Below are 25,862 nucleotides of genomic sequence, written 5' to 3'. Positions count from 1 at the left end.
TTTGACATGAAAAAACGAAAGAGAAAGTAAAGACATAGATTTGCATTTTAAAGTGATTTAGATTGTTGGAACAAGGCAGTTGTCCTCGTTGTACTGTATACCTGTGAAACAATAATCACTTAAAAAAAATTTAGCAGGTGTTTGTTACCTTCAAACTAGTCGCCTTAAGATGCTAGATCATGAGTTCAGTGATGCTTTTGTTGTATTAAATTTTCTGTTTTTCCTTCAAAAAAATTAAAATGTTTTTAAAAGCTACCATTTATTTTTATTTCTTTTCCTTCCTTCCTGTTTTTATTATTTTTTTGCCATGCCTCACACAGCCTGTGGGACCTTAGTTCCCTGACCAGGGATCGAACCTACAGCCCCTGAATTGGAAGCATGGAAACGTACATGGACAGCTGGGACAGTCCCTGGCATTAGGATTTGAGCTATCCAAAAACTCTGGGTCGCAGGTTGCTTTTCTAAACATTAGTTTGTGTTTTGTCTTCACACTTCAGGGCTTGCCTGGTGGCTCAGTGGTAAAGAATCTGCCTGCAGTGCAGGAGACCCAGGTTCAGCCCCTGAGTCGGGAAGCTCCTCCGGAAGAGGGAATGGCTACCCTCTCCAGTATTCTTGCCTGGAGAATCCCATGGACAGAGGAGTCTGGTGCGCTGCAGTCCATGGGGTTGCAAAGAGTTGCACCCAACTGGGTGACTAACACATACACATACACACACTTTACATTTTCAGTAGTGAGGGTACGGGAGATTATGGATATTGAGCAAAGTAGAATCATTGTTAATGCAGCTTGTTCAAGACCTGTACATCTTATAACATTTTTTGGTCTTAAAGTTTGGCAGATTTATAATGTTTGCAATGTATTTATAAGAGCAATTGTATACCATGAAAATCTTTTTTGCATAAACCTAACTTGTAAGTTAGGACTCTTGGTATTGAGGACTGATACTGCTTATGAAGATAGCCTTTTAGTGAAGTATTGAATAGCATTTTATTGTTTCTAGGTTCTTTATGAATAATGCATTCAATAAATAATAATTATCTGCCATCTTCTAGGCTTTGTTCTTGGCCTGGAATACATCAGTGAATAATGTCACTACTTTCATGGAACTTACATTCTACTAGATTAATTGTGTGATTTGACTTACAAGTTAATTTGAGAGAAGAACTGATTCTCATCATTACTCTAGCTAGCATTCTATCTGAATTTGGACTTTTACCTAATACCACTGGGTTTGGCAGTGATTTCTTGAATATGACATCAAAGGCACAGGCGGCAAAAGGAAAAATAGACCAGTTGGATTTCTTTAAAAATTTTGAACGAGTATCAAATTACAGTATCACAGGGACCTCCTTGGTGGCCCAGAGGTGAAGAATCGCCTGCCGGTGCAGGAGACACGGGTTTGATCCCTAGGCCAGGAAGATCCCACATGCCACAGAGCAGCTAAGCCCGTGTGCCACGACTACTGAGCCTGTGCTCCAGAGCAGAGGAGCCCCAGCGACTGAAGCCGGAGCACCCTAGAGCCCGTGCTACGCCTCAGGAGAAGCCGCCACAATGAGAAGCCCTCGCATGGCAACTAGAGAAAAGCCCAGGCAGCATCGGAAGACCCAGCACACTAAAAATAAATCGTTTTATTTTTTAAGACAATGGCAGTTAGTAGAAAGGAAACCACAGGGTGGGAGAAAACTTTTGCAAATTATTTATTTGACTAAAGTTAATATGCAGACTGTATAGTGAGAACTCCTGAAAAGGTTAAAAAAAAAGAAAGACCAAAGGCAAGCATTTGCAACACCAGAAATTAGATATAGAGGTCTGTGTGGCTCCAGCCCACAGAGTCTAGGAAGCTAGTGACAGATGTGAGGCTAGCGAGACAGGGCCATATCATGGAGGATCTCTTCGGTCAGGATAAATATTTCATTTATTACAGACCCACAGATTAACCTTTTAAATGGATCACTCTGGCCACAATGCAGTGATGGAAGAGGAAGGGAAGAGAGCTCGTAGACAGATCAGCTGAAGCTGTTACAGTAGCTCGATGAGTGTGGGGGCCAGAGTGGGCGAGGGGGTGGGGAGAAGGGGAGTGGGCGAGGGGGTGGGGAGAAGGGCTGATTAGAGAGACACTCGGGAAGTAGAATTGACAGAACCTGGTGACTGGTTACGGGAAGAAGGAAGTGACTCCCAGTTTCTGGCTTATTCCCAAGAGCATTGTCCACTAGCAAGGGAACGCTGGGGGAGGAACAGGATGGGAAGCGAACGAGGGCGGAATGAGGGAAATGATAAGCTCAGTCTGGACATGTTGATTCAGGATGCCAAGGAGATGTCAGGTAGGCAGTTGAGAATAGGTGTCTGGACTCAGAGAAGAGTTGGATTGGAAATGTAAATATCAGTAAAAAGGTGGCATTGGGAACCATGGGTGTACATTAGATTGTGTCAGTTGAGTTTAGAGAGAGATCAGAGGAGACCTGAGGAGCTCTGACATGTAAAGAGTGACTAGACGAGCCTTGGCCAGGAAGGCGGGAGGAGAGTGTGGTGTCCCAGAAGCCAGAGGAAGAAACTGTGGCAGGAAGGAGAGAGCACTGATCAGCATGAAATGCTACTGGTTGTCGAGTATTTCCAGCTTTATGCACTCCAGAACTCTTTGTAACTAGAAGAGGCACCGTGACTAGTTTGGTCCAATAAACTGAGAACCAAAGTGACAGATGAGGCTTCTGGCTGGAGTATATGTCAGTACAAGACCCGCTGGAGGTCTCTCTTCCCTCTGGTAAGGTAATCAGCAATGCCTGAAATGGTGTCTGCTTCCATCAGCTTGGAGTAGTGTGGGTTATAGCATCTATAACTTCTGAATTTAAAACTTTGTAGTCTTGAAAGTTCTGGAAATAGACTAATAGTTTTGATAGCTCTAAAAATTAACCTTGTTAAATATACTGGAAACTCTTACAGGTTTTGATGGATACCTGGCTTTATTCTTGCAATGAAGAAAGGTCCTCAGCAAAAAATTTCCAAAACAAAGATGCCACCATCATCTCACTCTCCTAGTCCATCATCTCTTACGTCCAATATGAGATCTAGGTCACTTTCACCTTTAAACGGATCTGAGACTCTGCCTTTTCATTCTGGAAGACAGTGGTATGAGCAAGTCGAGATTATAGGTGAGAACACTATGCTTCTGGACTGCCACGACCAGAAAGGTAATGCTTTTGAATCTGCAAATTTCACCAAATACTCTTCTAAGTACAGATGGAAAATATTGAACTTACATTTTTGATCCAAATATAACGTGTATCCATCCTACTAGTAATGTGACCCATTGTTTTTGACAGAAATTGTCTAAGGACAGTGGAGGATGGAGGCTTCTGGTTGAGGGTGAAGATGTCTGAAAGGGTTAGGAGAAGGGTTTCCAGAAAGAGGAAGCTTTATTTCCTGTGGTAGGAGAGGGCTTTAAAGTTCATATGCCAGTTTACCATCATCCTTGGTTGAGGGGAAGGCATATCTGGTCACTTAGTACTTTAATTCCGTATAAACATGTTGTCCACCGCTGGGCTGTTCCAGTCTGCTTATAGGCAAGCTGCCAATCTGTGAATGGACTGATTCTCAGATCAGGGACATACATATGAATGTTCACCAAGGTTTTTTTGTTTTTCTTAAAAGCATTCCATCAGTCTAGGAATCTGTTTTCAAAAATGGGTTCTTTTTTTAAGAAATTTACTTACTGTGATTAAATACAAAGAAAACTTTTTTGTGATTTCTTTCCTATGTCATGAAATCACGGTCATCAAATTCTATTGATGAATACTGCTGCTGCTAAGTCACTTCAGTCGTCTCCGACTCTGTGCGACCCCATAGACGGCAGCCCACCAGGCTCCCCCATCCCTGGGATTCTCCAGGCAAGAACACTGGAGTGGGTTGCCATTTCCTTCTCCAATGCGTGAAAGTGAAAATTGAAAGTGAAGCCACTCAGTCGTGTCCGACTCTTCATGACCCCGTGGACTGTAGCCCACGAGGCTCCCCCGTCCCTGGGATTCTCCAGGCAAGAACACTGGAGTGGGTTGCCATTTCCTGCTCTGATGAACACCGGTCAGTGTTTATTCATAAATATCATCAGCATTGAGTTTGGACTGTACCCTTGCTGCCCACTGGCACATTGTTATTTCTAATTTGATTAACACTTTAGAATATTTTCTTCTCTAGATTGGGCCAAATTTTTAAAATTATTTTCTTTTGAACCAAAATAAATGTAATATATACTTATTATAAGTAATCATGGGGAAACGTTGGCCTACAGCCTGGATCTGGGCTCCGAAATCACTGGAGATGGTGATTGCAGCCATGAAATTAAAAGACGCTTCTTCCTTGGAAGGAAAGTTATGACCAACCTAGATAGCATATTAAAAAGCAGAGACATCACTTTGTCAACAAAGTCCATCCAGTCAAGGCTATGGTTTTTCCAGTGGTCATGTATGAATGTGAGAGTTGGACTATAAAGAAAGCTGAGCACCAAAGAATTAATGCTTTTGAACTGTGGTGTTGCAGAAGACTCTTGAGAGTCCCTTGGACTGCAAGGAGATCCAACCAGTCCATCCTAAAGGAGATCAGTCCTGGGTGTTCATTGAAAGGACTGATGTTGAAGCTGAAACTCCAATACTTTGGTCACCTGATGTGACGAGCTGACTCATTTGAAAAGACTCTGATGCTGGAAAAGATTGAGGGCAGGAGGAGAAGGGGACGACAGAAGATGAGATAGTTGGATGGCATCACCGACTCAATGGACATGGGTTTGGGTGGACTCCGGAAGTTGCTGATGAAAGGGGAGGCCTGGCGTGCTGCGGTTCATGGGGTCGAAAAGAGTCGGACACGACTGAGCGACTGAACTGAACTGAACTGGATCTGAACCCAGGATTAATTGTCTTCGATTCATAAAGAACCAAGAGACAATTTTCTTTTTATGGATGCTTTTGTAGAATTCAACTTGGCTTTTTCAAAGTGTTTTTTTAAACTGGAGTTTAGTTGATTGGCAGTGTTGTGTTAGTTTCACACGTGCAGCAAAGTGAACCCGCCATTCGCACGCACGGGCACACTCTCTCTCAGGTTCCTTTCCGTGGACGCCGTTACAGACTATTGAGTAGAAGTTCCCTGTGCTGTGCTAACATGGCTTTAATAAGCTTGGATTGTAGTATCCAGGAAGGTCTTGAGATAGGGTATTCTATCCATTAAGTTAGTACTTTATAAAATATGTTGTGATCCCTTACCATGAGTTTCCTACCATAACAAAAAATAGGAAAAGGACATTTTTAAGAATTCCATTATTTTTTTACTTGATTAGATTTGTTTAAAACAAAAAACTAAATAATCCAATATATTTTTTTAAAAACTAGCATTAAAATTCTGCTAAAAACCTCAGTGCTGCCCGTACTTAAAAGTATAAGTTTTAGATTCATCTGCCTAGGTTCAAGTCCTAGATCTGCACATTTTTGGCTGTAAGAGCTTGAATAAATTGTTTTTCTAATTTTTTTTTATAAAGGAGAATAGTAATTTCTATCCCAAAGGTTTGTTGTACAAATTGCATTTTTTAATGTAAAGCGTTTAATACAAAGCTTGCACACAGTTAATATTTATGAAGCATAACTCATTGTCATCATTGTGAAATGCTACATGAAGTAAAATATTACTTAAACATTCCAATTAGAGCTAGCTAGCTGTTTTTACAATTGCATGGTTTAAATTTTTGTTGTTGTATAACATCAATACAGTTGGTTTCTCAAAGTGTTCCTGTCTTCCTCTTCTGATAATGATCTGTTTGTGTAACTTCAGAAGCTGATTCACAAGCCGGAGTTCGGTATATTACAGAAGCCCTTGTTAAAAAACTTACTAAACAGGAAAATTTGGCCTTGGTAAAATCTCTGAACCTTTCACTTTCCAAAGATGGTGGCAAGAAATTTAAGGTAGGTTACCAACATTTCTGAATACAGACATTGATTTTAATTTTTGCACTTTAAAATGAAAAAAATATAAATATGGGATTTACACTGTTTCACCCTAATGTCGCTGGATTTGTTGCAGATCTTTTAGTGTTTCTAGTGAAAGTTCTCCCTCAGAAGTGTGAAGTGCGACATCTTTAAATTCATAACCTCCTGTTATTCTACATGTCATTGATTCTTTCTAGAAAGGGTCAGCAAACTACAGTCTAAACGCCAGATTAGGCCTACTGCTTGTTTTTGTTAATAAAGCTTTATTGGAGCACAGCTACACTCATTTATTTCCATATTGCCTGTGGCTGTTTTTGTGTTACAATATCAGAAGTAAGTGATTGTCAAAGAAACTATATATGCCTCACAAAGCCAAAAAATAGTTACTACCTGGCCTTTTGCAGAAAAAGATTACTGATCTTTGCTCTAGACTGTTTGCTACTTTATTCTATTCATAAACTCTATACCATGAATACATTGGAATTTAATTTTTATTTTTTAAAATAAAAATAATTTTGTTTATTTTTTATTTTATTATTTTTGTTTATTATTATTTTTATTATTTACAACTTAATATTTTTGGTTGGAAAAAATATAAACTTAGATGCCTCCTACTCCAGCCACAAAAATTAATTCCAGGACATTGACAATCTTAATGAAAACAAAACAAAAATCAACCAACAAAAGTGCTATGAAAGTATTAGGAAAGAATATAGTTTTAAATCTTAGAATTGGGAAGGCCCTTCTAATTGAACACCAACCCTAATACCACAAAGAAAAATATTGACAGATTTAGCTTACATAAAGATTAAAAAGTGGTGTTTAACGAATTATTATGTTTTAAAAAGTTAAAGAAAAACAACAGGCTGGTGGGTAGTGTTTCTAGCATGTGTAACAGTATCTGCATGATATAAAGAGCAGCTGTGATTCAATAGAAAGAGACAACCAAACGGTAAATGTGCAGAGGATAAGTCTGTTCACAAGAGTGTTATAAATGGCTGTTAACATGAAAATATATTCAGTTCCATTAATGTCAAAGAGATGAGAACTAGAACAATGGTTTGATGCCATTTTCCATCTTGTATGTCTAATGGACAAGAATTAAAAACATTGTTTCAGCATTCAGAAAGATGTGAGAAATGGATCTTCTCGTTTGGTCTTAGTGGATGTATAGATGGGTACAGCATTTTAGGAAAACAGTTTGATAGTATTTATCAAAATTTCAAATGTACTTATTTGATCCAGCAATTAAGTTTGTACTTACTGAGTTTATACTCACCAACATAGTAGTTCTACTCCTTGATGTCTATTAATATTTACACATGTATCCAGAAGTATCTGAAGAGTAATGTTTATTAGGCATTATTTAAAATAGAAAAATTGGAAATAACCAATTGTCTGTCAGTGGGGAATTGCTTAAAAATTATGGTGCAGTAGACCATGGAGTGGGCTTCCCTGGTGGCTTGGTGGTGAGGAAGCCACCTGCAGTGCAGGAGCTGCAGGAGACACAGGTTAATCCCTGGGCAGAAAGATCCCCCGGAGCAGGGCATGGCAGCCCACTCCAGTACTCTTGCCTGGAGGATCCCATGGACAGAGGAGCCTGGTGGGCCACAGTCCATAGGGTCACAAAGAGTTGGACACAACTGAAGTGACTTAGCATGCACGCACGCCATGAAATACTATCAAGTGTCTTGAAAAACAAGAACAGAAGCAAAAACTCCCAGAACTCTATGTATCAATGTGGGAAAATGGTCCAGTATGTTTAATGGAAAAAACAAATTCTAAAATATTTTTAGTAAGGTCTCAGAATACTGTTTTAATGAATAGAAAGGTCTGGGTGTATATACACTGGTCTGTCAACAAGGGTTACCTTTGAGCAGTGAGATTTTTTGATGGGGAAAACTGAGCTGAAGACCTGATGAAGAGAGCTTTTTAGGTTTTGTCTGAAATTTGTATTAGAGTATATTTATGTATTATGTAATTAAACAGGAAAAAAGGAGACATCCTGGAGTTTAAAGATTGTAAAAATGAAATATCAAGTTAGTAAGTCCTTACAGTGTGGTTTCTATATATGCCAGGTATTACATTAGGCTGTAGGAATAAATATAGTAGTGAATAAGCTTAGTTTCTGATTTGGGGAACTTAGAACTGAGTGTGAAGACTGAGTGTGAAGAATGCCTAGAATTAAGAGGAGAAATATTGAGGGGGAATCAAAGGAAGTGAGTGGGTCTGGGAGAGACAGACCCAGTGAAAAAGTCTGAAGGGGCTGTTGGCATAGAAGATCCAAGAGTGTGGTGAATGGAGACCAGCGGAGGAGGGACTTCAGGAGGAGGAGACACGCTGTAAAATGTCAGAGCATCAGCCGACCGCGTGGAGACTGGGAAGAAGCTGTTTGATTTGGGTGTAAGAGGCCCTCTCCGTTCTGGAAGCCCACCAGCTTCATTCTTTCAGGGTCAGTGCTGCTTGCTTTTTTCTGCCTGGTATTCTCTGTCTGCAGATGGTCACACAGCTAGCTTACTATTAGCGTCTCGCCTCAGTGCGCCTCCTCTCTGTGAGGTCTGCTCTTACCGCCAGCTGCAGGTAGCTGCCTCCTCCGTCACTCCTTCTCATTCTGCCCCGCGACAGAGACTGGTGTGGCGCCCACTGCGCGCCAGGCACCAGTACCGAGTGGTGAACACAGCGACAGAACCTGCCCCCATGGCGCTTCTATTCTGCCACATCAGGTTATCTCCTTGCTAGTATACTTCGGTGCCTGGAAGCTTTGTTCTCTCTATTTGTTTATTGGCTTTCCCTGTAAATGAAATCAAGAGCCTTGTGTTCCTTATCCATCACTGTCTTTTCCATATTTGCAGTACCCAGAATAGCTCCTGGCACATAATCCTTGTTTGATTAGTATTTGTTGGAATGGGCGAATGAATGGCTATCTTGCAGAGAGCTCTTTGAATACATAGTAGGGATGGAAGACGTGTTGCCTTACCAATAGACTAATACTGAATGGGAGGCCGCAGAGTGAACAGAGGTACACAGGTTTTATGAGAACATTTACGCTTACTCCTTGGAAGGAAAGTTATGACCAACCTAGACAGCATATTGAAAAGCAGAGACATTACTTTGCCAACAGAGGTCCGTCTAGTCAAGGCTATGGTTTTTCCAGTAGTCATGTATGGATGTGAGAGCTGGACTGTGAAGAAGGCTGAGCGCCGAAGAATTGATACTTTTGAACTGTGCTGTTGGAGAAGACCTTGGACTGCAAGGAGATCCAACCAGTCCATTCTAGAGGAGATCAGCCCTGAATATTCATTGGAAGGACTGATGCTGAAGCTGAAACTCCAGTACTTTGGCCACCTGATGCGAAGAACCGATTCATTTGAAAAGACCCTGATTCTGGGAAAGATTGAAGGCAGGAGGAGAAGGGGACAACAGAGGATGAGATGGTTGGATGGCATCACCCACTTGATAGACATGAGTTTGAGCAAGCTCCGGGAGTTGGTGATGGACAGGGAGGCCTGGCGTGCTGCAGTCCATGGGGTTGTGAACAGTTGGACACAACTGAGCAACTGAACTGAACTGAGCATGTTGAGTGTAGATTCCAGTGACAGGGAAATTGTCTGGTGCACTGGTATGTTTCCATTGCCTGGTGCCACATCTGGGATGTAGCAAGTGTGTAGTGAATATCTGTTGAATCATGACTGTTTCTATTTTTTGGCCATACCACACGTGGCATGTGGGATCTTAGTTCCCCAACCAGGGATCAAACCCATGCCCCTTGCATTGGCAGCTCGGAGTCCTAACCACTGGACCATCAGGGAAGTTCCGAATAGTGACTTTTTCTAAACTTGAGGGGAAGAACCAGGAGAGAGAAAGGCTGAGGATCCAAGAACAAAGGGAGAGGAGACGGGAGACATTGTGCCAGAGCATGAGCGCCTCAGCTGGGCCTTGAAGGAAGGAAAGAGAGAGGCAGAGGCAGAGGGAAGTGGAGGAGGCGGGAAGGACTGGTGGAGAAGCCTCTCGCGGAATAGGCTTCAGCTTCTCAGTATGTAGGAAGCGTCATCTCCTGCAGGGCAAGAAAAGTTTGGCAGCTTGAGGAGAGTGGCCCCTCCTGACCAGAGAGAGCCGCACCAGGGTTCTGTGCAGGGGAGCAGGAACGGGGAGCAGGAGCGGCTTGGTCTCTGGTGACTGATCAGCACAGCCCCTGATGCATGTGCTCATATGTCGAGCTTATGTCGAGGAGTCTGTTGTTTAAAGCATTTATTCATTTGTTTCCAATTAGTATATTGAAAATTTGGAAAAATGTACTAAGCTTGAAATACTGAATCTCAGCCATAATCTCATCGGGAAGATCGAGAAGGTGGACAAGCTGTTGAAGTTGCGTGAGCTCAACCTATCATACAACAAAATCTGGTGAGTAAATGCGTCCTTGGGTGGCACTGCAGGCTCGTCATCTTTGTTAATGAGGTAGACTCACACTGCCTGTGTTACTGAAGGAATCCTTTGAAAGAGCACACTCTTTGGTTATTCACTTGTAGTCTAGCCCTTCACATAGGATAATTGTCATATTTTGGCATTTCTAAAGAACAGAATAATACCTAGCATTATCAAAGAAGGAGATACACTTTTTGATTACCAAATCGTATCTTAGTTCCATTTTGACAGGACGTTTTCCCAGCTGCAGTCTGTGATGAACTGCCTTATTCATTAAGGAAGTTGGCATGAAGCAGAATGTTTTAACCCTGTCGTTTTGATCCTAAAGATATTTCGACCTGTTTTGAGCCTATGTATTTTATCCTGATGTTCTTTGCTCATTTCTGTAATAAATATGCCCTCAGTCTTGTTTCTACTTCATTATATATATTACTTACTCTGAGAAATAAACATAATAAAACTGACAGAGGCTAAAAATACACATAGAAAACGTGCTTTAGGCGAAACGATACAGTTATCAAGTGCTGAGAGTCTTTGCGTCTGTGTATTTTCCCTCCACGTAAGACTTGGTGTATAGAATGTCCAAAGGACAAAACAACCTAACTGTAGCAGAAGCTCTAATATGGAAAAAATGAAATGGGAAAATATGATTAATGAATTAAATCCTTAATGTAAAGTTTGTATAAAAAAAATTGATCCTGATGAAAATACTTTCAACAGAATAAAACTGTAAGTACGTTTGCCCAGTATAGAGAATTGACAAAGGAATTAAATTGAAATCAACTCAGGGAAATATTTCATCAATGAAAATTCACCAATGCAGGTGATAAATGTTTTATTAAATATTGATTAAAACATCTTTATTCATAAATACAGTGTCATTCTGGGGCTCCACCTGCTCAAAATGGCAGCGTGTCTCATAGCTGGCATGGCTAATCTTTTGGTAGTGACTTAACGGTAGTAGTCAAGGGCCTCTTCTCATGCGGGGCTAGAAGCCTGGAGAAGGCTGCATAGCACCGTGTGTGCTGTGGAACTTTGCAGCTCCCCCCTTGCTGCCCCACTGGTAGTCTTCACAGTGCTTAGTGAGATTCTCCCAGGCAGCCTCCTCTTTTCTGTGTTGTGGGATCCTAAAGGCTGATAGTAAGAGAGTTGGGACTCCTGGACACGGACAGTAATGGAGAGTTTACTGGAGCTGTTCTGGTAAATTTGTTTTTAGCCACTATTTTAAAATTCTCATTTGTAAATTATAGCTGTGAAAGCACCTCCACGTAAAACCACGCCTGTTAATTTGTAAAATGCACTGAAGGGACACTATCCTTGTGCTTAATAAGTTTGCTTTTGCGCTTTGGTTTCTAGCAAAATTGAAGGCATAGAAAATATGCACAGTCTACAGAAGCTGAACCTCGCAGGGAATGAAATTGAGCATCTTCCAGTGTGGCTAGGGAAGAGGCTGAAGTGTTTGCGCGTCCTCAACCTGAAAGCCAACAAGATATCATCGGTAAGTTATTCAAAGTAGCAAAAGTACTTAAATTTTTTGGACTTGTTGAGGTAAAAAGATTAAAATCTAAGTGTTGTTTTTTTTATGGGACTTCTTCTGATGTCCTTGACCAAGCATCAGATTCAGACAGAGCTTAGTGTTCTCTGTGGTAGTTGAATAGACACAGACGTGGGTTTGCGTGATCACATAGTGATGAGAGCTGGCGTCACGGCATTTTCCCATCTTTCATTTCATCTGAGCCTCTGAGTTCTCTCCTTATGGAGACAGTGCAGGGGTTATTTTTATAATTCTGTGAATTAGGTGCCATTTTATTATTCCCATTTTGAAGTGACGTCTCAGAGAGGTTAACTCTCTTACCCAAAGTCATTCAGCCTGTGCTAGAATCCATGTCACTGCATGCCTGGAGCAGAGTTCTTTTTTTTTCTTTAATTCATGAATTAATCTGAATTAACCTTGGTTATAGTATTAAGTGCTACAGGAAGTGTTAATCACTAGCTTTTTGTAGTAAAGCAATTTTATCATGGTTCACATAAGCTGATGGTGACATGTATTTTTCTCTGTCATAAAATATATGAGTATATTTTATAATTTTCTTGTAACATTTATACAGTTAGATATTCAATAAGCATTGCAAAGTGAAAACATTAATTTATTTAAATCTGTATTAAAATGGAAACAATCCTCCTATAATTTAAAGAACTTAAGCCTTAGAATAGAAAATAAAAGAGGTGACTTCCAGTATGGGTCTAGATTTGCCTTCTGTGATCTTTGGATAAATTTTCATCTGTCTAAAACTCACTGTTTAAATTGGAAAAAGTTTATCCCCTGCCTTCTTTATGGAAGTGGTATAGGGCTCAGGTGAAATGATAAAATGTGAAAATAAAACCTTTAAGGAATACAGCCTTAGAGTCATTTAGTGTCTTAGACTTTTCCAGTATAAGGGAGCAGTGATACGTGCCTTTTGTTTAATGCTGTGCAGTGTCTCTGCTTTGCTGCTCCATCCTTACGACGGTCTGATAAGGTGAGTCTGCTATCTCACTCTGGCAGCCCCAAAGACTCAGAGCCGAGCCCCACGCCACGTTGCCCAGCGTCACCTTGGAGAGCTTGGGGTTTAGCGGGTGATGGGAGGAGGTAGCCACACATGTTCCTAAAGTAGTTGATCCCTAGTTAATACTGTTAACTGTACGGAAGCTCATTCAATAAATGCTTATCTGTTACTATTTCTAGTTTTGTACACTCATCTCAGTTCGTATTTGAATTGCGTTCAACAAGAGCATCCATTCGGGGAGATTTGTTTGCGCTGGCTATTAGTAGTAGTATTTCTCAACCTTTTAAAATCCCTCTCTGGATAAATGTAAAAATCTCACTTCAGGACTGTGAATGTTTCTATGTATCCTTATTTCTTTTAATTATCAACTATAACAGTTATCTGAAGATTTACAAAATTTGTCTTTTATAGCCATTTATATTTTTGATTTGTTCATTCAGAGTAATGAAAAGATAATAGGATTAGAGTTACCCAGTCTTGAATTCAAATCCTATTTCATTCACATATACTCTCTGAGCTTTGAACAAGTCACCTAAACTCTTTGAACCTCAGTTTCATGATCTATAGAATTCAGATGCTATGTCATAGGTTTCTGTGAGGAGTCACAGATGGCATGGCATGTGGAAAGTGCCAGATATAGCTCTTGATACATTCTAGGTCCTTAGATATTCCTCTCTGTCCCTCCCTTCAAACTACCATTGGATAATGGGTTTTATGAATAGGTTCCTTGTCATGATAATTGCAATTTCCTTGACTTACTACTTCCCTTAGGTATGTTTAGGATGTTTAAATTCAATTATGCCAATAATAATATTACGTATCATTTTAGCTCCAAGATGTAAGCAAATTGAAACCACTTCAAGATTTGACTTCTCTGATCCTAGCTGAAAATCCAGTTGTGACCCTTCCGCATTACCTTCAGTTCACCATTTTTCACCTCCGATCCCTGGAAAGTTTGGAAGGTCGGCCAGTAACCACTCAGGACAGGCAAGAAGCTTTTGAGAGATTCAGTTTAGGTAAGGTGACATATTTTTTTAAAAACTAAATTTGGATGGGAGAGGAATTTATTTTCAGAAATAATTCAGAAAAGATATATTTGTTTTAACTTTATAATGCTATTAAAATTGGCATAGAAAATGGCACCACAGATCAGTGAACTCAGCGAGTACTCATCAGGCCTGTGCTGTGAGCCAGGCTCTGTATGTGGCACTGAAGATAGGGCTAGCAAGACGTAAGGCACTGGCCTTCATGCAGCTTCCATTCCAGTGGAAAAGACAGACAACAAACAACTAAAGCCAGGCAAAGGAACAGAGCTGAACCCCTTTTTGGAAAGTGGTGTAAAGGGACGGCTCTCTGAAGAAGAGACATATAAGCTGAAGGCAAAGGCAGAAGAGGGTGAGAGAGAGGGAAAAGCTTGTACTTTGCCGTTGGGAAGAGGCTGGTGGGTTGGGACAGAAAGAAGACTAATCTGACAGGAGGATAGCTCAGGTTCAAGTTTGGAGAGGCAGGGGCAAGATGACACAGGGCCTGGGCTTTGGGTGTGTTCCAGGCGCAGCAGAAAGCACTGACAGCATTTAAACAGGTGTTGTATGTTAAGAAGATTATTTCTGATGCAGGATGGAGAATGACTTAAAGCAGGGCGAAGTGGTGATAAAGGGGCGTGTTAGAAGGCTATTGGCTTAGGAATGTTGGTGGCCTGTATTTAGATGATAGATGTGGAATGCACAGATCCACTTTGGAAGCGGAATCAGCAGCGCTTTCTAATGGATTAGATAATCCTCAAGCTTCTGGTAAAAATGGGAGAACTTAGAACTCTGAGTTTGAATGTCTGTGAGGCAGCCAAGAAGAGAATCAGAAATGTGTGTCTGCGTTTCAAAGAGATCTGTCCTAGAGATGTAAATCTGGGAGTCGTCAGCATAAAAATGATACTTAATTCCACCTGAATCAACTAGCTCTCTCAGGCAGCCGTTGGGGAGAGCAGAAAGGGGAGCCAGTTAAGAAAGCAGAAAGAGAGGCCATCAAGGAAGGAGAAACCCAGGAAGTAGTGGGTTGCAAAAGTCTGAAGTTTTCAGAAGAGGAAGTGGTCGACTGTGGGGAGTGTCACTGAGACGGAAGAGAAGGATGCGCACAGAGCAGTGCCCTGGACTGGCAGCGTAGCGATGAGCTTGACGAGAGCAGCGGTTGGAACAAATGCTGGGTTACAGATGGAAGAAGGGATGGGAGGAAGACATTTGGATAAAGATTTGAAATTTCCTCCCACAGTTTCTCTCCCCTCGTACCTAATAAGTGAGTTTTAAAAAGTTTAAAAAATTTCACCAATCACTTCCACACCAGGAAATTGTCAGAAGCATCAAAGCTGGTAATCAAAGAAGCAGAATATTCAAGAGTTAAGTGAAGAAATAAATCATGGCTTAGTTTCTTTGGTCCTTGGGAGGACAAGGAGATGAGACCACAGAAGAATAAAGAATGTCTCTTGATAAGTGGGGTGGGACACTTTCTCTATCAGAAGGAAGAGAAGATGTGTGTAGGTGTTAGTTTTGTTGCTTTGGGGCTAAGAAAATGAGGAGTTTCTACTGATGGGGTCTGTCTTATTAATAAAGTATGAGCTCATCAACTGAAAAAAGAAAATAGGAGTATGGGAGTTTTGAAAGGAGGAGGAAGATATGAAGTAGCCTAACACAATAGTTATGTAATAGTTACAGGCCATGAACCTGTATGTTCAACCATTTGAAATTGATGTTAGTCCTTGTTTATTGATAAAAACAGTGGTTTCATGTGGTTTGATCCAACACTTCAGAAATGTGGTAAACGTTTATTAGTTCGGGATCCCCTAACTCAACATTTGTTTCCCAGAAGGTGATGTTTTGGAATCATTAAAAAACATAAATGAAGCAAAGAGAAGTCAAGTTGCGGGAAGTGTTTAAAGTACCTATGATTCATTTGCAGCTTTGAGTGTTAATGAGGAGCTTTTAGTGATGCTGAGCTCTTGGGAAGGCAGACAGCAACCCCCCTGTGATGAGGGCCACAGCAGAGGTGCAGGGTGGCATCGTAGCATTCCTGAGAAGCCTCTTATCTGGGGAGGGTAGAGTCAGGGCTGGCTTCTCATAGTGTTTTATATTAAAAAACCAAACCTGGAAGATGCAAAATAGGCCGGTAGGAGATAGAGGAAGACAGTTCCGGACAGAAGGTGTGAATAAAAGCCTGCAGATGAGAACAGGCATCAGAAAACTGAAGAAGTGGAATCATTTCAGAAATGTGTGCTTGAAAACAGGGCTGGAGAGGGGATTTGGGACCAAATCATGAAAAGCCGTGTCAGTTCTTGATGAAAACCTTTTGGGTCCTATCCTAAGCATCATAGGAAGCCTTAGAAGGATTCTTGAGACGTCTTCTCTGGAAGCTCAGCTGGTAGAGAATCCACCTGCCATGCAGGATAATGTGGTATTTTATTTTGTAAGCCTGCTTGCAACATCCTTCAAAGTGTAATCACTAATATCAAATAAAATTTTGCATGTTTTTTCTAAGAGACTTGGGAAAAGCCACCTCATTTATCAACACACAGATGCTTGGAATTAAAGTATTATCTTTTAAAATCGTTATCCAGATGATTATGCCTTCCTTCCTTTTAGTATAAATCACTTTCTAGCTCAAAATAGTCTTTTTTTCCCTAAACTATAGTGAATAATTTAAAAAGTAGAATTGTATTTTTACTATTCTAAGACTTCTTCTGCTGTTATTTAAGAAATAGTCCTGCCTTTCTTCAAATAGAAAATATAATGATTCATAAACTATTCAATTTTTACTGGTAGAAGAGGTAGAAAGACTGGAAAGAGACCTGGAGAAGAAGATGATGGAAACTGAAGAGCTTAAAAGCAAACAAGCACAGTTCCTTGAAGAAATTAAAAATCAAGATAAATTGAACAGATCATTAAAAGAGGAGGCTATGCTACAAAAACAGAGCTGTGAGGAGCTCGAGAGTAACCTTAACACGAAAAATGAACTGGTAAGTCCATATTTTACATTGCTGTGACTGTATTCTCTTGAAATAGAAAATTCTCTGTTCTTAGGTCTGAAAACACAACTTCCTGGCCGTAGAATGGCGAGGATGTGGTTTAACGGAAATAGCTTGCTGCAGTTGACTGCTCACTGCATGGTATGGCTGCCCAGAAGATGCGTGCTGTCTGGGACTGTGCCCCAAGCCTGCAGATAGTCAAAGGGCTGTTTCATGGAAGAGGGGCTGGAGTTACTGATGAAGCGCCCAAGACATAAAATTAAGTGGCAACTAGTATTATAGGGAAGCAGTTTTTCGTTTAGTAATGAAGAGGAAATCTAATAGCTGTCTTGAGATAAAATGTGATGACTCTGATTGTGTTTGCTCTCACTGAAATAGGCATGTACTCAGGGTTTAGGAAAAATATTAAAAAAAAAAAATTAGTCAGGGAGACGACTAAATCACCTTAAAAGACTTCTTCAACCTAGAGAATCTGATCCTGTAAAATTATTAGGCTACTTTCCTTGAAGGAAAAAACAGCTGTTGGTACTCTTTTTTTTTTTTTTTTTAACTTGACAATTCTTCCTCTGATCTAAGCATAACTTCAAAGAACTGTATTTCTCTTATAATTAATAGAATCCTTTATACAGTTAATTTTTTTTTTTTTTTTTTGGTGTCCCTCTTTCAAAATTGGCATTCTGGCTTAATTACTTGATTTGTTGACAAGAATTCTGCCTAAACACTTGCATTTTTAAACAAGGGGGGAAAAACGTTCCCTTCTCTGTGTGGAGAGAGAAATCGTTGCTTAAAGTCTACATACCTCTTTCTTGAGCACTTCTTTATCAGTGGGGGACATGGTAAAAATAAGGACAGCTTCCCCAGCTCTATTAGTCAAATATTCGTAACATTTGTGGCTTTCTTCATATGCCTTTTATTTGAAGGTAGTTTTCAAATATGCCTACCGTATTCTGAAGGCAGGTTGTCTATGATGTTAATACTTCAGTGGTTATCAGTGGTCTTACGCGTACGCCGTGCTCCTTTCCAGAATGGAATGGATCATTGAAGGCTTACTACAGTCAGTTTCATTTTAGCAGGGAGCTCTTTGTGCCATCCCTTAATGTTTGTATTTAAAATACAAAAAACAGTACTTAAAAAATAAAAACAGTACTTACTGTGGTAAGTTTTCAGTATCGCGTTACATTTGTGAACATTTAATAAATTTTCCTGAGTTACTGATCTTTTCTGACAATATAAAATTCACTTTTATTACTAAGATAAAGGAAGATTATAATTTCCATATGCTGAGATATTCCATGCATGTTAGTCAACCTGTTGAAAACCTTGGCAAAGTATTGTATTTATTTATTTATTTATTTTAAATTGAAGGATAATTGCTTAACGTATTGCGTTGGTTTCTGCCAAGCATCAACATGAATCAGCCTTGGGTTTACCCATGTCCCCTCCCATTTGTATTTATAATCACGTGCTATCCCAAATTAGGAGTTCTTACAGTTACCTAGTTTTCTCTTTTGTTTGTTTATAATGTTGATATGTTTGTGCTATAAATAAATGTTTTGTAAATCAACAGTTTTTGCTGTTTCTTTTCTGTAACTATTTTTGATTAGAAGACAGACTGGGCTGTTTTTTAAGTCTTTATGTTATTTTTATCGTTAACTATTTAAATCACATTATATACAAAGTTAATATGTTTATTATACCAAATTCAGACAACACAAATGTATACAGTGGAAAATGAAGGTTTCATTCTTTCCTATCCCAGTCTTTGGAGGTTAATATGGATCCATTTTGTTTTCTATGCTTATGTAATATATATTAATTACACATGTAATTGAATATATATAGACATATATATACCTTTGAGTGTTTTCTGATTTAAAAAGGATCTTACTGTATATTTTTAAAATTCTGCCTCTCATTTTTAATAAAACAGTATATCATTGGCCAGCTCTCCAAGTTAAAACTACATTCGCATGTACATGTGTGCGCACGTATATGCACACACACATAAGTTCTTTTTCTTTTCAAAGTCTGTCTTGTGTTCTGTTATATGGGTTTTCTGTAATTTATTCAATCTATTGAATATTTAGGTTGCTGCCACTTTTTTGTTATTAGGAACAGAACTGTAGATAAAATCTTACTTTAAAAAAATCTTCATGCCTTATGCATTCATACTCATAATTCCTTAGCATAATCACTGTACGTTTAAAATTTCTAATTTTGGCTAATGTTAACGCACCCTCAAAAAGCTCATAATTGCTTCACACTCCTATAGGAATGGGCGAAGGAACCCAGTCCTTCAGTTGATATTATTTTGAACTTGTAAATAGAGTAGAAAAAAATAGAATCTCACTGCTTTAATTTCACAGTGTTTTTAGTTATTGAAGTACTGAATATATATTTATTAGCTATTTTGTATTTCTTCTTTAAATTCATCTTGTTTTATTTGTTATTTTATGATTCCAAAGAACTGTTCTATGTTTAGAAAAAATAATTCTGTGTCTTATTTTAAGAACCTATATTTGAAAAACATTTTCCTTTATCTTATGCAGAATGTCTGGTGGTAATATCATCTATAGTTGTAAAATATTCTAGTTTCATGAAGTAATTCCTCATGTAGTATGCAAATTAACTTCTAAATGAAACATAATAGCATTGAAGGAAAACTTTTGGTGGTCATTTAACCTGTAATGGTCCTTCTCTCCTGCCACCCACAAATAATTAACTTTAATATTAATATTTCTCATTGTCTTTTTCAAATTATTTAAGTTATTTAACTCTTGTTCTTGTTTCCCCAGTTTTAAAGTGAGGACTATTTACCTGCCCTGTGACTAAGTGAGGTTATGAATCTGAAAATGCTTTAAAATGAACTAAATTAAGTAATATGGTAGTAAATTTGAAACTCATAGGTAGGATGATGATAAAATGCACCCATATAAAAATAATGCAGGTGTTAATAAGCATATCTTCCCAAGGTAAGTTGTCAGTAAAGAGCAGCTTCCAGTGTCACAGCCTCATTCTCTAGAATTCTCCAGGTGATGCTGTCCGTCTGCTTCTTTCTCCTTTTAGCCCTTGTCTTGGCTTCTTGCAGACCCTTGTCTGCCGATTCTTCATTCCTCCTTAAAGGTAGTCTGTCCAGGGCTGAATCGTACACTGGTTTTCACGGTTTGCATGGTAACTTGTGTTAATAGACTTACGTCCATTTTAAGTTTTGAAACTGGCTTGCCTTTCGAGAAATGTGCTTGTGTGTGTACATATTTTTTTTTAATGAATGTGTACATAGGAGAGTGAGTATGAATGTGGGGAAAAGAATTTGTATTATTTTTCCTACTGGTAAATATGTTAAGTTCAGTCAACTCTTGATTATCCACAACTAATACTGTGACTACCCTACTTTACAGGGCCTTAGACTCCCAGTTTGTTCTCATTTATTCATTTCTTCAATGGACATTTATTGAGTGCCTACTGTATGCTAAGCCTACTGCTGTAAAAGACACAAAGCACAGAGTATTTATTGGTAAAGTTGACCCTTGAACAACATGGGGGTTAACCCATGTAAAACTTTTAGTTGACCCCCACTATCCTTAGTTTCTTGGTATCCATGGATTCAACCAACCACTCACCGTCTAGCACTACAGTAAATACTATTGGAAAATACGTGTAAGTGGACCTGCTCAGTCAAACCCGCGTTGTTCAAAGGTCAGACTATATTTGCCTGCAGAGGCCAATTCATGTATTCTCCATGGTCCAGTCACATTTGTTTTTCCCCACTGCCACCAAAGAAGGCAGTGGCCACCCGCTGCAGTACTCTTGCCTGGAAAACCCCATGGACAGAGGAGCCTAGCAGGCTACAGTTTATGGGGCTGCAAAGAGTCAGACACGACTGGGCAACCGAGCATGCACTGCCACTGACCTTTGAGGAGCAGAGCCCAAGAGTCGTTGACACTGTGGGTTGTGAGTTGCTTTCTTGAGACTCAGGGACTCGTGAGCACTGGTGAAAGCATCTATGTGGGTAATGTGCTTGGCACCCCACAGCAGGACATGGAAGGCGGTGTAGTATAACAGAGTGTTAGATTTGAAATCAGGAGACTTGGAATTGAGCTCTGCCTCTTCCACTACCAACTGTGCAGCTGGGCAACTTACTTAACCTCTCTGTGCAGCTCTCGTCATCTCATTGGGTGGTTGTGAAGAGTTAGTGAGATAGCACATGCCAGATGCCTAGCACAGAGTCTCGCATCCCGTGAGTTCTCAGTCAGGATTGCCTGTTATCCCCGTTAGCCTTGCTTCCCCTCAGGTCGATAGTCAGGAGGTGACTGAAAGCTGAGTCATGCACGACTTTGGTTTCGTGGGCCTTATAAAATGTTCTGTGTCTATTCTCTTCAGCTTGCGTTTTCATATTAAAGAAGTCTTTCTGCATGCATGTTTTTTGTCTAGTATCTACTGTTGGATGCTGGGGGCAATGAAAAAGCAGAAATCACTTAGTGGACCTTTGAAATGAATCAAGAATTGGTTTAGTAGAAAGGGAGCTGGTACTGGTAGTTAATAAAATATTTAATTTCTACCACTGATTATTTAACATCTGGCAAGTCAGTTAACCAATCTGGGATTCAGTTTCTTCTTTAAATTTATTTATTTTAAATGGAACAAAGATGAATATTTTTAATGACAAAAGGTACAATTCACAAAGAAGATATCATAAACCATTGGCACCTTAACAGCAAACAAAGAAAGATATAAAGCAAAAGTCAGAAGAAATATAAGGGAAAAGAAAAAATTCATAATCATATTGATACATTTCTCTGAGAATATTTTATCAAGTGCAGAAAAAAATAAGACTAGGAGCATCTTAAGTGATGTCATTACTAATTTAAATATAATAGATTTATATTTAACTAATCTATATTAACATATTATACACAAATATATTAAAAATTTTTTATCTCATGCATTGTTATTAGATGTCCATAGGACATGTAGAAAAACTGGCAAAAGATAAGCATTACTAAATTTCAAAAAGTAGAATTCTTTTTTGTGTGTGATTCAGTTATACATATATATGTGTGTTATTTTAAAGTTTATTTTCCATTATAGGTTATTACAAGGTATTGACCATAGTTCCCTGTGCTATATAGTAAACCTTTGCTGCTTGCTGCATATTGTTTTAAATTAGAAGTCTAGCATTCTAGTCGTACTGTCAAACATGTGGAATCAAAATGTCATAAATTTTTTAATTAGGCAAGACTTCGTAAGTTTTCTAAAACATATTATTCACATATTTATATATATGTGTGTACAGAAGCTTTTCTACTGTGCTCAATAAAGTCTTAAGAACATCAACAGAGAAAACAGGGACGGGGAAATTGGAAAACGTGAACTGAGTGAAATGGGGCCCTGCATAGGAAATAGAAGGGAAACAGAGTAGCTGAAAGTGAAAGGCCCTCATACAGGCCAGTTGTTTTTAGACTTGGCTGCTCATTAGAAACAAATCTGGAGCTCTGGCAAAAAACAAAAGCAATACTTGGGCATTTGTAGTTTATTTATAAATTCAGAAGATTACATTAGATGATTTGTTTTCTTTTAGCTCCTAAAATTTCCAAGAATAACTGAGGAGTTGTAATATGGTAGGATTACTTTATTAAAAGTTTAATACCATCACATACTTGGATCTGATTGAGCTTGTTTGCATCACTTATCCTCTATTACAAACATAATGCTCTGAGCACTTAGGACCAAGCTGTTGTTAGTCATAGCTGAGATAAGACAGCGAGGGCAGCGCACCAGTCAGAGCCAATTTCCTACTTTCATCCTCCCCACTCCTTCTAATTTCTTTGTAATTAATGTCTAATATCATGCCTATCCATGAAGCTGTTGTAAATAAATTAAGTAAATTAGTACCAATTATTGGAAAAATCAGGAAGCAGATACTTAGTAGACTAGTTACTTAAAAATAATTGTTAAGGATTATTTTCACATTTGGATAAAACAAATTTAAATGATTTTTTAAAAAACTTTTCATTACATCCTAAAATAACATATAAACTTCAAAGGTCTCTTATGTGATCTCTTATGAAATGATAATGTTGTATTTCATTTTTTATAATACTTTAGAATTAAGATAAAATGCTCTTAATGTTCCATCTGCAGTGGGATTTTTTGAAATCTAATAATCAGTTATGATTAGAACTTGCCACACCAGTCCACCTTTACACTAACTTATTGAATCTGTCTGTTGTTTCTTATCAAACTGGGCCAACAGCTAAGACAGAAGACCATGGAACTAACGCGAGCATGTCAAAAACAGTACGAACTGGAACAGGAGTTGGCTTTTTATAAAATCGATGCTAAATTTGAGCCACTGAATTATTATCCCTCAGAGGTGAGTTATTTTAATTTTGTAGTAATCCAAATTAAAGACGGGATAGAAGGGGGCAGGGGAGGGCAGGGTACTGGTGATGTTTAAAAATATCTTATTGTTAATCATATTCATATTATGAGGATATCAGCAGAATAAATGTATCTTGGTTCAATCTGTGAATAACCTAGGTCAGTGAGATAGAGCAGTGTCCATAAGAGTTTAAAAGCCCTAAAATGATATTTGCCCACATCCATATTTGTAACCCAGAGCAACCTTCTAATGCTCAGTTATCTCACTCAGAACTGTAGTTTGATCAGTTAGTTCAGTCACTCAGTCGTGTCCAACTCTTTGCAACCCCATGAACCGCAGCACGCCAGGCCTCCCTGTCCATCACCATCTCCCGGAGTTCACTCAGACTCACGTCCATCGAGTCCGTGATGCCATCCAGCCATCTCATCCTCTGTCGTCCCCTTCTCCTCCTGCCCCCAATCCCTCCCAGCATCAGAGTCTTTTCCAATGAGTCAGCTCTTCACATGAGGTGGCCAAAGTACTGGAGTTTCAGCTTTAGCATCATTCCTTCCAAAGAAATCCCAGGGCTGATCGCCTTCAGAATGGACTGGTTGGATCTCCTTGCAGTCCAAGGGACTCTCAAGAGTCTTCTCCAACACCACAGTTCAAAATTCTTCAGTGCTCAGCCTTCTTCACAGTCCAACTCTCACATCCATACATGACCACAGGAAAAAACCATAGCCTTGACTAGATGGACCTTAGTTGGCAAAGTAATGTCTCTGCTTTTGAATATGCTATCTAGGTTGGTCATAACTTTTCTTCCAAGGAGTAAGCGTCTTTGAATTTCATGGCTGCAATCACCCATCTGCAATGATTTTGCAGCCCGCAAAAATGAAGTCTGACACTGTTTCTACTGTTTCCCCATCTATTTCCCATGAAGTGATGGGACCAGATGCCATGATCTTCGTTTTCTGAATGTTGAGCTTTAAGCCAGCTTTTTCACTCTCCACTTTAACTTTCATCAAGAGGCTTTTTAGTTCCTCTTTGCTTTCTGCCATAAGGGTGCTGTCATCTGCATATCTGAGGTTATTGATGTTTCTCCTGGCAATCTTGATTCCAGCTTGTGTTTCTTCCAGTCCAGCGTTTCTCAGGATGTACTCTGCATAGAAGTTAAATAAGCAGGGTGACAATATACAGCTTTGACGTCCTCCTTTTCCTATTTGGAACCAGTCTGTTGTTCCATGTCCAGTTCTAACTGTTGCTTCCTGATTTGGATACCGATTTCTCAGGAGGCAGGTTAGGTAGTCTGGGATTCCCATCTCTCTCAGAATTTTCCACAGTTTATTGTGATCCACACAGTCAAAGGCTTTGGCATAGTCAAGAAAGCAAAAATAGATGCTTTTCTGGAACTGTCTTGCTTTTTCCATGATCCAGCAGATGTTGGCAATTTGATCTCTGGTTCCTCTGCCTTTTCTAAAACCAGCTTGAACATCTGGAAGTTCCTGGTTCATATATTGCTGAAGCCGGCTTGGAGAATTTTGAGCATTACTTTACTAGCATGTGAGATGAGTGCAATTGTGTGGTAGTTTGAGTATTCTTTTACATTGCCTTTCTTTGGAATTGGAATGAAAACTGACGTTTTCCAGTCTTGTGGCCACTGCTGAGTTTTCCCAATTTGGATTTTGGAAGTTTGGATTTAAGGAAGCTGAAACTGCTAGACCATTCTGGTATGACCTAAATCAAATCCCTTATGATTATACAGTGGAAGTGAGAAATAGATTTAAGGGACTAGATCTGATAGATAGAGTGCCTGATGAACTATGGACTGAGGTTTGTGACACTGTACAGGAGACAGGGATCAAGACCATCCCCATGGAAAAGAAATGCAAAAAAGCAAAATGGCTGTCTGGGGAGACCTTACAAATAGCTGTGAAAAGAAGAGAAGCGAAAAGCAAAGGAGAAAAGGAAAGATACAAGCCTCTGAATGCAGAGTTCCAAAGAATAGCAAGAAGAGGTAAGAAAGCCTTCTTCAGCAATCAATTTTGGCATATTGAGTGCAGCACTTTCACAGCATCATCTTTCAGTATTTGAAAGAGCTCAACTGGAATTCCATCAGCTTCACTAGCTTTGTTCGTAGTGATGCTTTCTAAGGCCAACTTGACTTCACATTCCAGGATGTCTGGCTCTAGATGAGTGATCACACCATCGTAATTATCCGGGTCGTGAAGATCTTTTTTGTACAGTTCTTCGTGAAGATCTTTTTTGTACAGTTCTTCCGTGTATTCTTGCCACGTCTTCTTAATATCTTCTACTTCTGTTAGGTCCATACCATTTCTGTCCTTTATCGAGCCCATCTTTGCATGAAATGTTCCCTTGGTATCTCTAATTTTCTTGAAGAGATCTCTAGTCTTTCCCATTCTGTTCTTTTCTTCTATTTCTTTGCATTGGTCGCTGAAGAAGGCTTTCTTATCTCTTCTTGCTATTCTTTGGAACTCTGCATTCAGATGCTTATATCTTTCCTTTTCTCCTTTGCTTTTCACCTCTCTTCTTTTCACAGCTATTT

General features: G+C 39.4%; 1 protein-coding gene across 7 annotated transcripts in view; it reads left to right on the top strand.

Moving 5' to 3' along the window:
- The window catches only part of CNTRL (centriolin), an 89,912-nt gene that overhangs the window by 3,555 nt on the left and 60,495 nt on the right, over positions 1-25,862 (top strand). For 2 of the 7 annotated variants that reach the window (XM_027964048.2, XM_042242775.1), the window contains exons 2-9: positions 2,939-3,186; positions 5,807-5,937; positions 10,232-10,362; positions 11,740-11,881; positions 13,759-13,945; positions 16,736-16,929; positions 20,005-20,061; positions 23,192-23,311. In XM_027964048.2, the coding sequence (XP_027819849.1) occupies positions 2,970-3,186; positions 5,807-5,937; positions 10,232-10,362; positions 11,740-11,881; positions 13,759-13,945; positions 16,736-16,929; positions 20,005-20,061; positions 23,192-23,311 (1,179 nt within the window). In that variant the 5' untranslated portion in view covers positions 2,939-2,969. The other 5 variants (XM_027964049.2, XM_060410786.1, XM_027964050.3 and 2 more) reach the window with 4 other exon arrangements.

Source organism: Ovis aries, chromosome 2, assembly GCF_016772045.2.
Source record: "Ovis aries strain OAR_USU_Benz2616 breed Rambouillet chromosome 2, ARS-UI_Ramb_v3.0, whole genome shotgun sequence".
In the NCBI taxonomy this organism is placed as follows: domain Eukaryota; kingdom Metazoa; phylum Chordata; class Mammalia; order Artiodactyla; family Bovidae; genus Ovis; species Ovis aries.
This window is presented reverse-complemented; position numbering and strand designations above follow the sequence as displayed.